General features: G+C 39.3%; 1 protein-coding gene across 7 annotated transcripts in view; it reads left to right on the top strand.

Annotated features, from left to right (window-relative positions):
• The window catches only part of FKBP5 (FKBP prolyl isomerase 5), a 105,159-nt gene extending 86,217 nt beyond the window's left edge, over positions 1-18,942 (top strand). For all 7 annotated transcript variants that reach the window (XM_087438508.1, XM_087438510.1, XM_087438507.1 and 4 more), the window contains 4 exons: positions 283-366; positions 6,967-7,152; positions 15,882-16,121; positions 16,585-18,942. In XM_087438508.1, coding sequence (XP_087294634.1) covers positions 283-366; positions 6,967-7,152; positions 15,882-16,121; positions 16,585-16,692 — 618 coding nt within the window. In that variant the 3' untranslated portion in view covers positions 16,693-18,942. The remainder of the gene's footprint in view (positions 1-282; positions 367-6,966; positions 7,153-15,881; positions 16,122-16,584) is intronic.
• Positions 18,943-21,479: the final 2,537 nt, after the last annotated feature.

The following is a 21,479-nucleotide window of genomic DNA, read 5'->3' as shown; positions in this document are numbered from 1 at the left end:
TATAATTCTGAAGACACTAACAATGTACAACAGTTTATGTTTCTTACTGTTTTTTTGCCTGCTCCTCCCTCTTGGGCAACATGGGTCAAGCTGCAGCTTTCTCATCATGGAAAGTGAGTTCTAGCCTAGCAGTAAATTGACAGTGGCACACACTTTTAAAAGCCCGTGTGTTTTGAGGTGTGGGTATCCTCTATAAGTAGCTACTGTTTCTTCTTAATAGGCATCCGCTGACGCTTTTTCCTTCTCTGTTCGTCTAACCATTGTCACAAATTTACACAACAGGCCAAAGAATCCTGGGAGATGGATACCAAAGAAAAATTGGAGCAGGCTGCCATCGTCAAAGAGAAGGGAACTGTGTACTTCAAGGTGTGTGAGTCCTTGTACAATCCTTTCCATCTCAAAGAATTTACTCAAGTGTCAGTGAATTGTGCTGATATTCCCTACTCTGAATTCTATCAACACCCTTCTGGGTAAGAATAAGCCTGAATTTTTACAAGTCTGTCATTTTCAGTATAAGAAATGGTGAGAAAAAATGAATTAATGTGACGAATACAAATGCCTCTTTTACACCTTCTACTCTAAAGATTTTATTTATTTTATTTTTTCCCCCCAAAGCCCCAGTAGATAGTTGTATGTCATAGCTGCACATCCTTCTAGTTGCTGTATGTGGGACTCGGCCTCAGGATGGACGGAGAAGTGGTGCCTCGATGCGCACCCGGCATCCGAACCTGGGCCACCCGCATCGCAGCGCGCGCACTTAACCACCAAGCCACAGGGCTGGCCCGTCTCTACTCTAGATTGTAACCTTCCGTAAAGGCAGACCAGGTCTGGCTTGACCACCCACCACTGTATCACTCAAGGCCTAAAGCATCTTGCTTGGTACATAGTTGGCACTCAACAAGTTTTTGTGGAATGAAACAGAATGAGTAGAACAGGGGCCACCCGGTGGCACAAGCGGTTAAACGTGCGCGCGCTCTGCTTCAGTGGCCTGGGCTTTGCGGGTTTGGATCCCAGGTGCGCACCGACACACCGCTTGTCGGCCATGCTGTGGCGGCGTCCCACATAAAGTGGAAGAAGATGGGCACGGATGTTAGCCCAGGGCCAATCTTCCTCAGCAAAAAAAGAGGAGGATTGGCATCAGATATTAGCTCAGGGCTGATCTTCCTCACCAAAAAAAAGGGATGAAAGATATAAACACACACTTCACCAAAGAAGATATAAAGAAGGCAAATAAACACATGCAAACATTAAAAAAATAATAATAAATAGAATAGTTGTTACCAAGTAATAGAATTCACAAGGGTAAGTTTCACATCATTTTCCTTTCCACTGTCTTGGTGAAGTCACTAAGGCACATGAAAAAAGGAAAGAAAACATGCACCAATTGCAAAAGAAACTGCCAGGAGGAGAGTGTTAATTTCTTCTGATGGCCAAGATGATTCCTGCCACACTTGCTTTTGTGAGGAATCTTCAGAAATTCCTGAATGATATTTGTCATTAATTGCTTCTCGAAAACCCTTTCTTGTAACGTATAGGAATGTGTTATTTCTTTGCTTACATCTTAAACCCCCAGATATAAGGGAAAAAACAAATAGCACTTTGTTCATTTCTAATCAGAATGCACTGCGCATTGCTTCCCTGCCCCCAGATGTGTACCTTCTCCATGTCAAGCGGAAGGGCTTAGTGAGGAAGAAGGTTAGAGAAAGAACAGGAGTTTTGTCAAACTTTCTTTTTTTCTTGCCACTGCAGTCCATGAACAAAAATTAGATGATGTTTTCAAAAGTCTAAAGTCAAAAATCTAATGCGTGAATGTACGTCAACAAGTCTTTATGGAGTATCCGCTGTAAGACCTGCTATTGCCTTGACAACCTTGTCTGGAAGGAGGGGAGGCAATGTTAACCTACATGAAACAACTAGAGAATTATCTAAGACTGTATAGTCAACACAAAATTAACACAGCCAGAGGGCAACACGTATGGTTATTGTTTTTCAGAGTCTGAGAGGAGACCCATTATTGGGTCATGAAATCAATTTAGTGGAAGTGTATTGCATTATGTAGTAGGGATAAATTTTGTTTCATAAAGCTTTTATTCAGTTGTGTGTGAGTTGGTACTGGGTCATAATTTAAAACATATTTGTTACTGTGAGTTATGGTTAAACAAATTTGAAATCCATTCATTTAGATAACATAATTATTTATATTTATTTAAAATTATTTATTGTATGTACTAATATAATGTATGGATCAACAGAAAGCATTGAGGTATGGTGGAATGAACTCCGAATGGAAAACTGGGCTTTATGGCTCCAAATGATTTAAAGTCATTTAAGGTCCAAAGAGGTTATTAGATGATCCCCAAGTTTCTTCCCAGTCCTAACATGCTGTGAGTTTCTAAACTCTCGAGAGCAAGTTTGATTTTTTAAAAATTCCAATTCAGGTATATTGGATACTTTTAAACTATTCAGATAAGATGCAAAATGGGTTATTTGTAGACCTAAATACACAATACACTAGAATAAAAAGAAAATTTTCTGTAAAATCTCCTAAGACCATGGGTTCTGAATGGCATTTCTTATATAACTGGAGTCCATAAAAGGCTTTAAATGTATTTTTTCTGTTTCCCAAAACTTCTAAATAGAATATTAACAGTTTGGGGGAATGTTGAGGCTTTTGGCATTTGGCTAGAATTATATCAACTCAGTGTAGTGAAACAGCTCAGCTATTCAGAAGCTCCTTGGTTGCTGATGACTCAGAACTTTGGGGAACATTATTGGTAACAAAATAATGTTGCAAAGCCGCGTGTCATATAGCTGTGTCCTGACTATATACAGAGAGACGGCCAGAACCAGTTATCAGTAGCAGAAAGCAGTGTTTAGTGTCAGTACAATTACTTAACTTTGTTCCTTCTTAGCATCACAATTGCAATAGTGAGTTGTGTATTTCATAAAATTATGATCCATCTTAAAATTACTGATCTTTGGATAAAATCTGGATCAGCAGTCACACATATGGAACATATAATTTTTAACATGGAATTTGATAGACAGAATCTTTCAAAACATTAGTCCAGTGGGGGGAAATTAATGAAAGGTTCAAAACCACTGACCTAAGACTTTTCTCCCAGAATGTCTCTGAACATTTTGTACAACTAAAAACTTCCCTGGAGGTACCTTCATAATTATAGGTAAGAGATCCCAGCAGTGATCCTGGTTTTAGCTGTAAGACTTCACAATGGTTGGTAGATAGTTTCCTGTACACATTCTCTTTTCAAATTTTAGGGCAGGTTTCAGTCTGCCACACTGCCCTCCCAGGCCTCCTCTTTCCAGGGTATGAGTTGACTTGGCATGTTGTGCACATGCAGAGTCCAGATGTGTGGGTGAGCACAACAATGGGGTGAAACACAAATCTACGTTTCATGCCATCTGTACATTGGAGCTCCATTTTCATTGACCTGTCGGTTTGGTTTACACCTAAGTGGGAGAGTCTCTCCCCTTAGTAGGGTTGAATTGTACTCAGCTTTTAAATGGGAATGATTTTGCTGTTTAGACTGTAAACTTCTTGTATCAGCCTCTGAACGCTAGAGAGAAGAAAGGTAGGAGAGGAGTCTCTTCATTTGGCTCTGAACATAATTAGTAAGCACAGGTAACAATATGACATTATGCCAGGCATTGTGCAAGCCAGGTAACAGACATGATTTTTGCCCTCATAGCTGACAGTGTTCTGCAGGACAAGAACATTAACTACCACACCTGGTTAGTGTTTCTCTTCCCAGACTTGAAGGCAGAGTGGTAAGGCTGAGGACATGCAGTGATGTGGGGTTCTTGCGCCCCCTTGTGCTCCTTGGGAAAAAAGCATTTCTGAAGCAAGCTAGTTAAGGATCATCTTTCAACCACTGAACCTTTTTCAAACAAACGAGGCTTTGCTATATTTTGACCACCCTTGCTGAACCAAGAAACCAGTGCTATGATTTAGAAACAAGTCATCTATGACTCTAGGATTTTTGGTTAAAAAAAAAAAACACTCATAAGAGTCCACCCTGCCTTTTTTCTCCTTTCTTCATTCTTTTAGTACAGGATTTCTCATCCTCAGCACTATTGACATTTGGGGCTGTATAATTCTGTTTTGGTGGGAGGGTATTTAGCAGCATCTCTGGCCTTGACCACTAGATGCCAGTAGCACACACACCCCCTCCAGTTGTGACAACGAAAAAAACATCTCTAAACATTGCCAAATGTCCCCTGGGAGGCAAAATTACCCCTAGTTGAGAACACCTGTTTTAGTACATCAGCAGCAGAAATACCACAAAACAAAGACTTTTTCTCATTAGAAGTTGAGATCTAAATAAAATTGTGTATATATATGAAAGAGCTTTCACGAAATTAAAATGCTCTATAAATATAAAGGAACTATTATGATGTCTATTACTTGGTTTTTTTAGAAGCTATAGCCTTCTGTCATTCTGATTATTCAGAACCTACTGAAGTGATAGGATCTGGGTCTTTGTCCTCCTTGGCTCTTCTTTCCTTTCCCTATAACCATATATTAGGAGATAATCAGAAAAGGTGACAGTACATTAAAGATGAAGGAGGAGGAGGAGAAAGGAAGAAGAAACTAGACGTTAAGGGAAAATGCCTTTCCTTATTACCTAATCTAAATGAAATGACAACTTTCATTCCTACCCACACCTCCATGTCTGCTCCCAGTAGTAGAAAAAATTTTGATTCCATAGTTATATTCCCTTGACCTTACTATTTATTCAGCAAACCTTCATTAAGGGCCTCTCTGTGCTAAACCCTGGATATTCCATAAGGGATAGGACATGCTTCCTGTCCTCAAATAGCTTACAATCCAGCAGGAGAAAAGACAGTGACAGAAAGAAAATGCCAAATGCTGAAACTGGTGAGGACTTGCTTCTTTTTTTTGTAGTGCCCAAAAGAGGATAGTGGGCCTAAGGCTATGACAAATATAAATATTGTCTTAGTCAGCTTGGGCTGCCATAATAAAATGCCATGCTCTGGGGAGTTTAAACAGCAGGAATCTATTTCTCACAGTTCTGGAGCCTGGAGTCTAAGATTAAGGTGCCAGCAAGGGTCAGTGTCTTGTGAGAGCCTTCTCCTTGGATCGCAGATGACTGCCTTCTTGCTGTATCCTCACATGACCTTTCCTAGGTGCTTGCAAGTGGGGAGGGAGAGGAAGCAAGTTCTCTGGTGTCTCTTACAAGGGTACTAATTCCATCACGAGGGCCCCACCTTCAGGACCCCATCTAAACCTAATTACCTCCCAAAGGCCCCATCTCCAGATACCATCATATTGCGGGTAGGCCTTCAATGTATGAATTTGGGGGGGACACAATTCAGTCCATAGCGAGTACAATATAATTCCTCAAGAATTTCAGCATTTATGATAAAAGGGCCTGGTTTCGTATTCTTACAAATAACCTCTATCACAAGTTTCTGAACCAGAGAGGATAATAGACTTTGATTTTAGTACCCTTCTCCTTCATAGCACCTCAGAATCCTTTTGCACTGCCTTTCTACAGCAGAACTGGTGAGCTCTGTAAGTCTTCTCTTTCCTAAACAAGTCACTTGTAAAGAGGTATGTTCACGGGGGATGTAGCTTTGCCCTCATTCAGACCCAGGAATATATCTACCCCATCCTCATCACCAAAAGTCAACGTGCCTTTTGTCTTATGCCAACCACTTGAAATCTTTTATAACGGAAACATTCTCATAGACTCGCTCTGTGATTTTTCTCTTAGTCATTGGTGAGGTTTGGAGTGTATGTGGGGACACATAACTCTACATTGAAATGTATGCCCTGCTTTGACTGTGATAAATCCTAGTGACATGCTCCTAACATTGTTCATTGGTCAGACATTGCATTTAATGTCCTAATGGGTCTGGCTGCAATTCTACCATCTGGTAGGATGTATCATCTGTTTTCAAGCTTCTGGTCATCTGCAGAGGAGATCCGTCACCTGCAGAGGAGATCCCTCACCTGTACTCCCATTTTATTTCTGTATTTACTGGCTATCACTCCTTTCATTCATCCTAAAATGGCAATAAATATATTCTCAGCCCCATAATTTCTTGTATAGAGCATATATATAATTAATTCATGAACTAATTACACAACTATTATTCACAATTGTTAGAATTCTAATCAGGTAAGAGAGCAAAAATATGATTAAGAGATTTTTCTCATGTAGTTAGTCGACTGACACCTATGTGATTTATGTTTTATAGTTATTAATGTTGGATGCTACTGTTCAACTATGTATATTCCCATTGTCTGTAGATCAGTTGTCAGCAAACAACGGCCTGTTTTTTTGAGTAAGGCTCTACTGGGACACAACCACAGCCATTTATTTATATATTGTCTATAGCTGCGTTTGCACTAGCAATGAGAGTTGCAATAGAGATTGGCCTGCAAAGCCTAAAATATTTATTATCTGTGCTTTTACAGAAAAAGTTTGCCAACTCTTAGATAACTAAGGTTTGCCATGTTTGGTACTGGCACTTGCCAGAATGTAGTACCTACCGTGCGGGGCTGATTGTCAGAGAACAGGAAAAAGTAACTTCCTCTTCAACTAAACTGGTGACATCGTGTGAAACTACTCACTGACCTTGGGAAAGTCTGATAAATATTAGCACCAAAGAGTGTAACCCAAAACCTTGATGCTCTCCTGCTGAAAGAACTGCCCCTCTGAAAAAGATGAGATGGTAGATGCTGGAGAGCACTGTCCTCCACAGAGGTCAGAGGTGACTGGGACTTCAGAAAGAATGGAAAAAGGTGCCTGGGTAGCCACCTCCTGAGAACAGAAAGAAATGACCCAGTACCATGGTTAGTGTGAGGGGTTGTTTGTTTTGAGGATTTGGTTTTCTCAGAGAGGGCTGAGCTTACACTTCTTTTGCACCCCCTCCAGGGCCTGCACAACATGTAATTACTGGCTTTTTTTCTCCCAGGGAGGCAAGTACATGCAGGCGGTGATTCAGTATGGGAAGATAGTATCCTGGTTAGAGATGGAATATGGCTTGTCAGAAAAGGAATCTAAGGCTTCTGAATCGTTCCTGCTCGCTGCCTTCCTGAACCTGGCCATGTGCTACCTGAAGCTTAGAGAATACGCCAAAGCTGTCGAATGCTGCGATAAGGTCTGCGTGTGAGATGAACCTTCAGTATTCCAGCTCTCTTTCTCCATCCTTATACTTAGTCTTTTGCTTTCTCTCAGCGAAGGGTTGGAGGGTTTTTCATTTTGCTTTGTTGTACTTATTTGTTTGGGCTTATTTACTTCTCAGTATGAATTGGGAAATCCAGAAAGATTACAGTCAGAATCTTCTGATGCCTAGATTATTTATAATAATACATTATAAATAAAAATTTTGATAAAATTAAAGTCTTCACCCATGACCTTCCTTAAATCTGTGGCATTTTTTACAAGATTAGACATAAAATTTCTCAGGTTCAATTTAATAAGAACAGATTTAACTTAAGCCTTCCAGGACTTTAATATAACAGACTGCAACTGCTCATATAGAGGATATATAGAAGTCACTTTCTATTATAATCATGTTTATTCACTAATTAAGAATACACATAAATAATCTGAAAGACCATCAAAGCTTCAGCAGCCCTCTCCCTTTCTACATTTGTGTTGTTAATAGTGTTATTGGTCTTTTAGTACATAGGTGCTCTGTGACAGTGGCTTATCACATGTATGATTCCGATAGTTTTATACATCAGCTGATGCTGACTATTACATCAGGTATCTTGTCTCAGAATGAACAGTATATGTTATACTACTGTCTGTAGATCCAATCATTAGCTTTAACCAGCTAATGATTGGATTATCTTAAAGATAAGACATAAAGAAAGAAAAACAAGCAACTGTTTCATACATTCTTTGTAAGATTTTTTTTTTTTTTTTTTTTTTTTTTTTTTTTTTTTTTTTGCTGAGGAAGATTTGCCGTGAGCTAACATCTTTGCCAGTCTTCCTCTATTTTATATGCGGGTCCCCACCACAGCATGGCTGATGAGTGGTGTAGGTCCACGTCTGGGATCCGAACCCACAAACCTGGGCCACCAAAGCGGAGTGGGCCACACCTAACCACTATACCACAGGGCCAGCCCCTGTAAGATTATTACTGAGTTTTAAGATTTTGAGTTTTGTGGATCAATGTGTTCCCTATCGTGTTACACTAAATTTTTGCCTGAGAAAGGGATGTTATTGTTAATTACATTTTTAAAACTTCGTGCTTTATTTTTTATTATAGAAGTAGTATAAAGTTTTTCAAAATTCAGACATTATAGAAACATACAAGCAAGTCAAAGTCCATTCATAAAATTCCCATTGACCGTTTCTCCCAAGACCAGTCATTCATTTCACACGTATTCCTTCCGTTTTTTCCATAGAGTAACATATATGTGTATATAGATTTTTAATGAGAATGTATAGATTTAGATACATAGTTTCATAAAACAAGGACATCTTTCTGCCTCTTGTAACTCTCGTTTAATCTTTTTAAAATCTATATGTATCCATTGTATGTATCTGTCACAGTTTATTTAACTAATCCCTGTTGGCATATTTCCAGGTTTTTGATACTAGAAATTATATAGCGTCTGTGTTTGCATGCCTGTGGGATTGTTTCTATAGGATAAATTTCTAGAAATGGAAATAGTGAGTCAAAAGACATGATTATTTTAATACATTAAAATTTTAAATTTTAATATATTATATATTATTGAATATTATCAGTGGGTTTTTTCCCTCAATATTATTAGCAACAAAAAATTCTTATTTTCATTTTTGTTTCTTGGTTACTAATGAAGTTACACATCTTTTCATTATTTATTAGCCATCTGTATTTCTTCTGTGAACTGCCTGTTCACATCCTTCGGCTGGATATTTGTCTGTTTTCAATTGAGGCAATCTGTATGTTATCACTGTTAACCCTTTGTCTGACAGTAGGGACCGTTCTCACTTATTCGTCTTTTAACTTTGTTGATGGTATCTTCTGTAAAGAAAGTTTTAATATTTATGTAGTCAAATTTGTCTTTTCCTTTCTAGTTAGAAAGGTCTTCTCCACCCTAAGATTATAAAAATAACCCTATTTGGTACTTGCAAAACCTACTCCAACTAGGTTTGCTTTAAAAAAAAGTTAATTTAAAAATAGCCCCATTATATTTTCATGGGGTCTTTTTATTGATGTTTTAATGGTTTCTAACACTGTGAAATTTTGGGTTGTACATTTTTGTTTGTCCATCACCACATATATGACTCCCTTCGCCCCTTGTGCCCACCCCCCACCCCCCACCCCCACTGCCCTGGTAACCACAGTCCAGTTTTCTCTGTCCATGTGTTGGTTTATATTCCACATATGAGTGAGATCATACAGTGTTTGTCTTTCTCTTTCTGGCTTATTTCACTTAACATAATACGTTCCAGGCCCATCCATGTTGTTGCAAATGGGACGATTTTGTCTTTTTTTATGGCTGAGTAGTATTTCATTGTATATATATACCACATTTTCTTAATCCAATCGTCAGTCGAGGGACGCTTAGGTTGCTTCCACTTCTTGGCTATGGTGAATAATGCTGCAATGAACATAGGGGTGCATAAGCCTCTTTGGATTGTTGATTTCAGGTGCATTGGATAGATTCCCAGTAGTGGGATGGCTGGATCATAGGGCATCTCTATTTTTAATTCTTTGAGGAATCTCCATACCGTTTTCCATAGAGGCTGCACCAATTTGCATTCCCACCAGCTGTGTATGAGGGTTCCTGTTTCTCCACATCCTCTCCAACATTTGTTGTTTTTTGTCTTGGTGATTATAGCCATTCTAACGGGTGTGAGGTGGTATCTTAGTGTTGTTTTGATTTGCATTTCCCTGATGATTAGTGATGTTGAGCATCTTTTCATGTGCCTATTGGCCATCTGTATATCTTCCTTGGAGAAGTGTCTGTTCATTTCCTCTGCCCATTTTTTTATCGGGTTGTTTGTTTTTTTGTTGTTCAGTTGTGTGAGTTCTTTATATATTATGCAGATCAACCCCTTGTCAGATGTATGTTTTGCAAATATTCTCTCCCAGCTGGTTGGTTGTTTGTTCATCTTGATTCTGGTTTCATTTGTCTTATAAAAGCTCTTTAATCTGATAAAGTCCCACTTGTTTATTTTTTCTTTAGTTTCCCTAGTCTGGGTAGGCATGTCATCCGAAAAGATTCCTTTAAAACCAATGTCAGATAGTGTGTTGCCTATATTTTCTTCTATGAGTTTTATAGTTTCAGGTCTCACCTTCAGGTCTTTGATCCATTTTGAGTTAATTTTTGTGAATGGCGATAGCACGTGGTCCACTTTCATTCTTTTGCGTGTGGCTGTCCAGTTTTCCCAACACCATTTATTGAAGAGACTTTCCTTTCTCCATTGCATGTTCTTAGCACCTTTGTCGAAAATTAGCTGTCCATATATGTGTGGTTTTATTTCTGGGCTTTCAATTCTGTTCCATTGATCTGTGTGTCTGTTTTTGTACCAGTACCATGCTGTTTTGATTACTATTGCTTTGTAGTATGTTTTGAAGTCAGGAATTGTGATGCCTCCTGCTTTGTTCTTTTTCTTTAGGATTTCTTTAGCTATTCGGGGTCTTTTGTTGCCCCATATAAATTTTAGTATTCTTTTTTCTATTTCTGTGAAGAATGTCATTGGGATTCTGATTGGGATTGCATTGAATCTGTAGATTGCTTTAGGTAATATAGACATCTTAACTATGTTTATTCTTCCAATCCACGTGCATGGGATATCTTTCCATTTCTTTATGTCATCATGGATTTCCCTCAATAATATCTTGTAGTTCTCATTGTATAGGTCCTTCACCTCCTTGGTAAGATTTATTCCTAGGTATTTTATTCTTTTTGATGCAATTGTAAATGGTATTATCTTTTTGAGCTCTCTTTCTGTTAGTTCATTATTAGCATATAGAAATGCAACTGATTTTTGTAGATTGATTTTGTACCCTGCAACTTTGCTGTAGTTGTTGATTGTTTCTAATAGTTTTCCAACAGATTCTTTAGGGTTTTCTATATATACAATTATGTCATCTGCAAATAGTGAGAGTTTCACTTCTTCGTTACCTATTTGAATTCCTTTTATTCCTTTTTCTTGCCTAATTGCTCTGGCCAAAACCTCCAGTACTATGTTGAACAGGAGTGGTGAGAGTGAGCAGCCCTGCCTCGTTCCTGTTCTCAGAGGAATGGCTTTCAGTCTTTCCTCGTTGAGTATGATGTTAGCTGTGGGTTTGTTATATATGGCCTTTATTATGTTGAGGTACTTTCCTTCTATTCCCATTTTATTGAGAGTTTTTATCATAAATGGATGTTGTATCTTGTCAAATGCCTTCTCTGCGTCTATTGAGATGATCATGTGGTTTTTATTCTTTGTTTTGTTGATGTGATGTATCACGTTGATTGATTTGCGGATGTTGAACCATCCCTGCGTCTCTGGTATAAATCCCACTTGATCATGGTGTATGATCTTTTTAATGTATTGTTGTATTCGGTTTGCCAATATTTTGTTGAGGATTTTTGCATCAATGTTCATCAGCGATATTGGCCTGTAATTTTCTTTCTTTGTATTGTCTTTGTCTGGTTTTGGTATCAGGGTGATGTTGGCCTCATAGAATGATTTAGGAAGTGTTCCATCTTCCTCTATTTTTGGAATAGTTTGAGGAGGATGGGTATTAAATCTTCTTTGAATGTTTGGTAAAATTCACTGGAGAAGCCATCTGGTCCTGGACTTTTATTTTTTGGGAGGTTTTTGATTACTATTTCAATCTCTTTACTTGTTATTGGTCTATTCAGATTCTCCATTTCTTCTTGGTTCAATTTTGGGAGGTTGTATAAGTCTAAGAATTTATCCATTTCTTCTAGATTGTCCAATTTGTTGGCATATAATTTCTCATAGTATTCTCTTATAATCCTCTGTATTTCCATGGTATCTGTTGTAATTTCTCCTCTTTCATTTCTAATTTTATTTACTTGAGCCTTTTCTCTTTTTTTCTTAGTAAGCCTGGCTAAGGGTTTGTCGATTTTGTTTATTTTCTCAAAGAACCAACTCTTTGTTTCATTAATCCTTTCTACTGTTTTTTGGGTCTCAATTTCATTTATTTCTGCTCTGATTTTTATTATTTCTCTCCTTCTGCTGGCTTTGGGCTTTGTTTGTCTTCTTTTTCTAGTTCTGTTAGGTGTAATTTAAGGTTGCCTATTAGGGCTTTTTCTTGTTTGTTAAGGTGGGCTTGTATCGCTATGAGTTTCCCTCTCAGGACTGCTTTTGCTGCATCCCATATGGTTTGATATGGCATATTTTCATTTTCATTTGTTTCCAGATAGTTTTTGATTTCTCCTTTGATTTCATCAATGATCCATTGGTTGTTCAGTAGCATGTTGTTTAATCTCCACATTTTTGTCACTTTCCCAGTTTTTTTTTCATGGTTCATTTCCAGTTTCATAGCCTTATGGTCTGAAAAGATGCTTGTTATGATTTCAATCTTCTTAAATTTATTGAGGCTTGCTTTGTTTCCCAACATATGGTCTATCCTAGAGAATGTTCCATGCGCGCTTGAGAAGAATGTGTAGTCAGCTGTTTTTGGATGGAGTGCTCTGTATATGTCTACTAGGTCCATCTCATCCAGTTTTTCATTTAAGTCTAATATTTCTTTATTAACTTTTTGTCTGGATGATCTATCCATTGCTGTAAGTGGGGTGTTAAGATCCCCTACTATTATTGTGTTGTTGATTTCTCCTTTTAGGTTTGTTAATAGTTGCTTTATGTACATTGGTGCTCCTATGTTGGGTGCATATGCATTTATAAGTGATATGTCTTCTTGATGTAGTGTCCCTTTTATCATTATATATTTCTCTTCTTTGTCTTTCTTAACCTGTTTTATCTTGAAGTCTACTTTATCTGATATGAGTATGGCAACACCTGCTTTCTTTTGTTTGCCATTAGCTTGGAGTATTGTCTTCCATCCTTTCACTCTGAGCCTGTGCTTGTCTTTAGTGCTAAGATGTGTTTCCTGAAGGCAGCATATTGTTGGGTCTTGCTTTTTAATCCATCCTGCCACTCTGTATCTTTTGATTGGAGTTCAATCCATTTACATTTAGGGTAATTATTGATATATGAGGGCTTAATGTTGCTGTTTTGTCACTTATTTTCAGGTTCTTTTGCATTTCCTTTGTTTCTTGTCCCATTTGTTTTGGACTGCCAATTCAGTTTGGTTGTTCTGTCTTATGACTCTTCTAGTTTTCTCTTTGTTTATCATATGTGGTTTTGCTTTGATTATTTGTTTAGTGGTTACCTTGAGGTTTGGGCAAAAAATCTTGTGTATGAGATAGCCCATTATCTGATAGCCTCCTATTTCCTTATACCAAGTCAATTCAGTCACTTTCCTCTTCCCCTTCTAAGTTGCTCTTGTTATACCTTATTCTATCTTGTGTTGTGGCTGTGTGTTTACAGTGATGAGGTTAAATTTATTTTTGGTGAATTTCTTCCTTTGATCTTTGAGTTTAGTATTTAAGTGGTTGCTAACCTATTCCGTTAAAGATCTACTATTTCTCTGATTTTGTCTACCTACTTTTCTCCTTCCTCCAAGCTTTGTGTTCCCTTTCTCTTCTTTTTTTCAGGCCTGAGGGCCTTCTTGAGTATTTCTTGTAGTGGGGGTCTCGTGGCCATGAACTCCCTTAGCTTTTGTTTATCTGGGAGAGTTACTATTTCTCCATCATATTTGAAGGATATTTTTGCTGGATAGAGTATTCTTGGCTGAAAGTTTTTGTCTTTCAGTATTTTGAATATATCATTCCAGTCTCTTCTAGCCTGAAAAGTTTCTGTTGAGAAATCCGCTGAGAGCCTGATGGGAGTTCCTTTGTACGTTATTTTTTGTTTTTGTCTAGCTGCCCTTAATATTGTTTCTTTGTCGTTGACCCTGGCTAGCCTTACCACTAGGTGTCGTGGTGAAGGCCTTTGTCTGTTAATATATATAGGTATCCTATTGGCTTCGCTTACTGGTATTTCCTGCTCCTTCCCCAGATTTGGGAAATTTTCAGCTATTATTTCCTTGAATAGGCTCTCTGTTCCTCTTTCCCTCTCCTCTCCCTCAGGAATACCTATAATTCTTATGTTACATTTTCTAATAGAGTCAGATATTTCTCGGAGTCTTTCTTCATTTCTTTTTAGTCTTAGTTCTCTCTCTTCTTCCATCTGGAGTATATCTGTATTCCTATCCTCTAAAGTACTAATTCTTTCCTCCATATTGTCAGCTCTGTTCTTTAAAGATTCCAGATTCTCCTTTATCTCCTCCATTGTGTTCTTCATCTCCATCAGCACTGATTGGTTTTTCTTTATGATTTCAATCTCTTTTGTGAAGAAACTCCTAATCTCATTGAATTGTTTGTCTGTGTTGTCTCGTATTTCGTTGAGTGTTTTTATGATAGCTCTTTTGAAATCTCTGTCATTTAGTTTATGGATTTCTGTGTCTTCGGGGTTGATTTCTGGGTGCTTGTCATTTTGTTTCTGGTCTGGTGATTTCATATATTTTTGCATTGTGGTTCCTGTGTTGGTTTTGTTTTTCCTCATCCTGGAAGTCTCTGGTTGCAATTTCCACCTGCCGCCACTGTCTGGTGGTAAAGGGCTGTGTAGTCTAAGCCCCCTGCGCTCTGCCCCGGTTTTTCTGCTGCGATGCGCAGTTTTGTTTTTTTTTTTCCCGCTGCGATCCACGGGTCCAGTCGTTTCATCAGGTCTGCCTCGGATCGGTAGGTCTGGTCTGGTCGAGTTGCAGACTCTGGGTTGCGGGGAGGGGGGAGCTCTCTCTTTTGCCCTCTGGGTCACTGACGTGGGAGGCTTCTCGTTTGCCCCTCTTTATCCGCTCTCTGGGGTGCTCAGATGTTGATGGTAGCCCTGTGGCTCCTCTGAGTCCTCTGTGCGGGAGTTTCCCACTGGCTGAGAGAGTCCGAAGAGCCACGGTTTCCCCGCCGCGGGCCGCCCCTCCTCATGGGGTCTTTTTTTTGCATGTAAATATATTTAGTCTAGAATGTATGTTTGTATTTATGGTATGAGGTAAGAATTTAACTCATTTTCTAGTGGAGAGCCCCTGTCTCGCTCCCATTTATTGCCAAGTTAATCCTTTCCCCACTGATTTACATTACCACCTTTGGCATTATTAAATCTTTTTGTATACATACACACAAATCTGTTTCTGAATGCTTTGTTCTGTTCCACCTACCTGTTTGTCCATGGACTGGTAATCAAACTGTTTTAATTTCAATAGTTTAATAGTATATCTTTTTCTCTGGTAGGTTAAGTCCTCTCTCATTATTTTTATTTTTCCAAAATTTTCTCAGCGGTTCTTGGGCACTTACTTCTTCCTCTCAAGACCCCCTTCCCAACTCCCATTGGGGTCTTTGTAGAAATTACATTAAATACATAAATTAATTTGGGTAGTTAGTCATATTTTGATCAGTAGTGTGTAATTACCTTGAGCCCCATCTTTTCTTTTTTTTTTTTTAAAGATTTTATTTATTATTTTTCCCCCCAAAGCCCCAGCAGATAGTCGCATGTCACAGCTGCACATCCTTCCAGCTGCTGTATGCGGGACGCGGCCTCAGCATGGCCGGAGAAGCGGTGCGTCGGTGCGCGCCCAGGATCCGAACCCAGGCCGCCAGCAGCGGAGCGCGCGCGCTTAACTGCTAAGCCATGGGGCCGGCCCGAGCCCCATCTTTTCAACAGGGATTTTCCAATTCCCTTGGCCAGAGAGCTTTGGTTCCCAAAATTGGTTTGGTTCCCAAATTCCCACAAGTTACATTCATCCTTTCTAAAATATACACCATCTGTTCCTAGGCCCTTGGACTGGACAGTGCCAATGAGAAGGGCTTGTACAGGAGGGGTGAAGCCCAGCTGCTCATGAATGAGTTTGAGTCAGCCAAGGGCGACTTTGAGAAAGTGTTGGAAGTAAATCCCCAGAATAAGGCTGCAAGACTGCAGATCTCCATGTGCCAGAAAAAGGCTAAGGAGCACAATGAGCGGGACCGCAGGATATACGCCAACATGTTCAAGAAGTTTGCGGAGCAGGATGCAAAGGTGTGTGCAGAACTCACTTGCCTTCAGGTAGATCAAGAACTGATCCTGCCCCTTTGCTTTTTGTTCTGAGTTTAAGCAAAGGGCGTGGGGACAGGTAGACAACCCAAGAGGCACAAGAATGGGGAAAATGATTTCTGATCTGATCTGAGACTGGTTTGGATCCAGAGGTAGAATAGGATTGTTCAACTTACCAAAGGCACATAGTCGTGAGAACCTGTCATGTCTGTGCAAACGATGAGGAAAATAAATTCCCTTGGAGACATACTAACCAAAGAAAAGTGAAAGCTCCCACTCTAACTATTGGCAGCACAGCACTGACCTACCCAACCGGGCAACCTAAATAAAGTCATTGTGATGCCCCCTTGTTTTAGATAGACCTGACACAGTCTGGAGGAGCCAGGAATTAATTGAACATTTCACTCCTTTTTTCTCTAACCTTCTTGATTTCTTATTTCTTCCCCAGGAAGAGGCCAGTAAAGCAATGAGCAAGAAGACTTTAGAAGGGGTCACCAATGAAAAAGAAACAGAAAGTCAAGCAATGGAAGAAGAGAAAGCTGAAGGCCACGTATGACACCACGCAAAGGAGGGAAGAGTCGTAATGAACTCGGTCCCTCCTCCATGGGCTTTACCCAACTCAGGACTAAACAGTGTTTAATGTAAAGTTTGTTATAGTCTATGTGATTCTGGAAGCAAATGACAAAACCAGTAGCTTCCCAAAAAACAACCACCGTGCTGCTGCCCAGTGCTCTCATTGAGGGGGTGGCATGGGACCACTCCAGGTGGAACAAAACAGAAATGACTGTTGGTGTGGAGAGGTTGAGCCAACAGCTTAAGCCCAGCTCATTTCAGTTTATGTCAACTTTCAGTATCCAATTCAGGGTCCTTTGAGATAATCCTAATAATATGGGGCTGTCTGTTAGGTTTTACATTTGATTGAACTTTAATAGTACTGCAGAAACCTGAAAATTAATGCTTAATGAATTTCTCCTTTCCTGCAGTTGGGCGGGGAAAGGAGGATCAGGTTTTGTTTTTTAAATGACTGAAGTGTTATGAATGCAACCTGTTGCATTTTTAACCCACAGAACCCACAGTAGAGAGGTCTAACATCCCCTCAGGTCCACAGCAGCGTCACAGACTTAAAAACCAGAACCTTAGAGGCCAGTTGCTTGCTGACTTAGCTGCCTCTGCACATCCCTCCTTAGTAAGCCAGCCTCCTTGTAAGTGGGTGTACCACACCCAGCCTGTCCCTGCAGGAGGACTTCTGTCATTCCTAAAACACTCTTCAGCAGTGATGATGAGCAGAGGGAGTTTCTGGATTCACTTTCCCTGTTTTGGATGAAGTTCTGAGATGCTGAAATGTGAAAAGAGCAATCAGAATTCTGCTTTTTTTCCTCTCCTCTATTCCTTTTAGGAAATAATGTTGAGTACAGTACTGCCTGCTAGCATGACTACTGTTCAGTTTCTTATTTCCATTCTAACCCTTGCTATTAAGAATTTAAGACTTGTTCTTATACTGTCTTTGACCTGGAGTGGATTAATTTACATATCCATTTAGGATCCATGCAGATTTTTGTTGTCTTTTTTAAATTACTGGCTCATAAAGATATGTATACTGGTTTCTGGAACTTTATTTACACTCTATCAGGCAAAAAAAATTGACTTTTTACTGCTAAGTATCTTAATTTTAAAAAAAACCAAATCTGTGGGGTTGAAAAAATTATTGCTCTTCTACATTAAGGTTTTCCTTGCAGGTGTGACACGCGGTTGCTTTCTTCTGCGCTGGTAGCTTCTTTGTTCTGGTGTGAGTTGTGAGAAAGAATTGAAAACAGCTTCCCATGCAGGTACATCTAGCCTAAAATCTCCAGTACTTGGGCATTGAATTAGGGCAAGTCTTAAATATGTACATGTAGTTGAATTTTAGTCCTTACCGGTAAATGAAAATGAGCATGGCTTTCTATTCCCACAGCCTAAGAATCACTCGTGGGAATGCATTTGGCAACCCAAGGAAACATTCACTTTAACCTGGAACATCTCACTTTTTTAAAATCCTAAAGAACACTGGCAATTATATTTTAGTTTTTATTTTTATGGTAGTTGTAACAAAACACTTTCATTGTTAGGTTAGGACCCACGTTAAAATCTGAAAATAAAGTCATTTCCTTTTATACTAGTTTTCTTCTCCATGGAACAAATGGAATTGAATTGTGAGTTTCTCCTTTAATGATAACTAAAATCCTTTTAATTTCCCATTTACACTTTTGTCTTTTTTCATGAGGTATTTCGTCAATAAGCCCCAGTTTCGCCTAGGAAACATGAAAAGCAAAAAATTGATTTTGCTTATTTGCTTAACTGTTTAGTATTTGTAGCTCTGTTGACTAGAGCATGACTCTAATGATGCCAAGATTGAGATTTAATCCTAAAAAGGCCAGTTAGCTTTTTGCAGGCAACAAACAAAAAAACTTCCAAAATTAGATTATCCCAGCCAACTGTCTCCCAAGTGTGTATCATGGGTCACTGGGGGGAACGGGCAAGAGTGTGTGGAGGAGAGGGGAAAGGGTGTGCGAGTGGTTCTGAGCAAACCATTTTGAGGTGCCCATTACCACTTGAGAAAAAGAAACTGCACATATTCTTGTATCAAATTCACTAATCCTAAACAGTTTGTCTAGAAATCAGCAGATGTATTTGAACCATCTTTTAGACTGCATTTGGAGTGGTGAGGCAGCGTATGATGAATTAAAAACATAGATTTTTTTTTTTAAAATCATTCATTCAGATACATTTTTTTTGTGTTCCTTAAATAAATTCACAAAAACAAACATGATTTCCCATTGTTCTTGGTTTTGCTTAAATAGTCTTCAGGAAAAGTTGTTTTGGTTTGAAAACTGTGCTGGGGACCAAGTTGAAATAAGACATCAAAAAATTGGCAAGAAACAATATTGTCCTGCTCCTTGCTCTAATGCACAATTTGAAATCAACCTTGAGCTAAAGGCAGTAGAGTGATGCTCTTTGTTCAAATTAACCAAATAATCAGAAAAACAAGAGGATTTTGTTGTTTCATTAACCAATGGATATTTCACCATTTTAACTGGTTGTAAGGTAGGTTCAGTTTGGGAAATGAAGAGATTTAATTGTGCCCTTTAATAAATATGTAAAATATAAGTAAGCATATGTCAGGTGATGTTCTGTGTTAAAATACATTTTCTCTTTCTTAAGTAGCATATTTCATCAGATACTCATGGTCACATACTCCGAAGGCTTAAGCAGATGATGTCACATGTACTGCAAATCTTGATTCACACTGCGAAAGAAAAGGTGGTGCAGGGCAGGGGGTGGTGGCGCACCTTGCTCTGGTAGTACCACCGAGGTTTCCAGACAGGTCAACTCAGGCTCCAGGCACCTTTTATTTCCCTTGCTTCATCTCTGGATTTGAATTATATTCCTCCCCTTTTGCTGCTAAGTTACTTGGTAATGAAATAATTCCCTTTTATTAACAGTTTTTCTAAGCAAATAATGTTTACACTAGGGATATTGAGGATGAGCCAGAGAAAGTTTCCCGGCTGTAAATTTGTGATCTGGGTAATTCGAGGCAGCCTGCACCCGCTCCAAAGCATGAGGAGCATCAGTGAAGAGCTTTGTCTGTACTTATTTGGCCTTTTTAGCAGCACCTTGAACTCCTCTTTTAGCGTGGTCCATTAGAACATATTCTCTGAGACTGGCAACCCTGGGAGACTGTCACCAATATTGGTGACGAAATGCATTGAATTTGAGCTAGTCAAAGTCCCAAAACTCAGAATTCCCAGCCTACCTGTATATTATTTCCATCAGTGGGGTACTTATACATTTGAATAGCAATGACTGACAAAAGTGTACATAAAAGGACATTCTCTAATGGCTTGAAAACTTTATGGGGATCCTCAGTGCTTGTTTTCATATTTTTTTCTCCTATCTGTCTGAGATTTCTTTGGGAGGTAGGGAAAGGGTATAGAGAAGTCACAATAATTTTGACGGTGCTATTTGCGTAATTTATCTCTGGATCTATAATTGCCCATAATCTATGTGTGTGACCTTAATAATACATCACCAAAAAGGGATGTCACTGAATGTAACTCCCAAGAATGCCTTTGACAGCAACCTGTTGGAGCTAACTGCTGCCTATAGATGGGACAACTCAAGCATAGTCCATAATGCAGGGATTCCCTGAGGACCTTGGCAAATCTAGAATGGGGAGGATCCAGAATGGTGAATTGCCTAGCCCACGGTTATCCAGGTAACCTGATGCCCTTATACAATTCCAAAATGGACCTTCTAGTCTGAAGGTGATTCTCTTGGTGTATGGAATCAGATGTTGGTAGTTCCTTAAAATCTCCAGGGATTTGGTAGAATTGAAATGGCAGAGGAGTCGTGAGGTTCATATTCTACTTCAGAGTAAAAGTAACAAGAGAAATTCACCAGTGTGTAAAGGATAGGCATGTTTTGTTTTTTAAAGCATGCTCTGGGTTAAGGAATTTTGGTGTTTGAGTTCTTGTTTTTCCGGATCCTTTTCTCTGGATGATAGATTCTTACCACCCACCACCTTAGAATCTGGTTGGAGCAAGAAAAGGCAAAAGGTTAGCCTCTGCACTCTGCTCATTTTGAGCAGACACTTAAAATCCATGCTTGGGGGGACCCCCCCCCTCTTTAACATAATCAAAGGCAAGTAGTAAAATCTTCAGTGATCTCCTACGCATTGACAAGAGTAGGGCGGGTATCAGCTGCTAAGAACTGTGCGTAGGAAAAGCTGTCCTGCATCCACAGGCTAAAACCAGTCATAGCTATTTATTGAGTGCTTACTATGTGCCAGGCACTTAAACCCTCTTTTCACTGACCTTCCAAATATAAAAAGAATGTGGCTTTGTTACCCTGGCCCCCAGCCCCATAGGATAATAACCACGACCTGCTCAGAACAAGCCTAACATATTACCTTTAGCTTACAGGAAACCACAAAGAGAGGAAGATGACTGAGACATAGGTCAAAACCAGTTGAAGGCAATATGGCAGTCCGACTTGACCTGACACAGACCCTATACAGCTCATTATATGCTAATTGTAATACATTGTCATGCTGCATGACACACCTACCGGCACCATGATAGTTTACAACTGCCATGATGACTGGAAACAAATCACATACGGGCCAAAGGTGGGTGGCAACCCCATTTCCTGGAAACGCCTGCCCAGTTCCCTGTATTGCCATGAATATTCCTCCCCTTCATTACCTTGACCCCCCCCCTTTTTTTTTTTTTTTTTTGGTGAGGAGGGCTAGCCCTGAGCTAACATCTGATGCCATTCCTCCCCTTTTTTCTTGAGGAAGATTGGCCC

The sequence above is a fragment of the Ceratotherium simum genome, chromosome 13 (genome assembly GCF_057802395.1).
Source record: "Ceratotherium simum simum isolate JZ-2026a chromosome 13, ASM5780239v1, whole genome shotgun sequence".
Classification (NCBI taxonomy): Eukaryota; Metazoa; Chordata; class Mammalia; order Perissodactyla; family Rhinocerotidae; genus Ceratotherium; species Ceratotherium simum.
The sequence above is the reverse complement of the archived record's forward strand: the minus strand, read 5'-3'. Positions and strand labels throughout refer to the sequence as shown.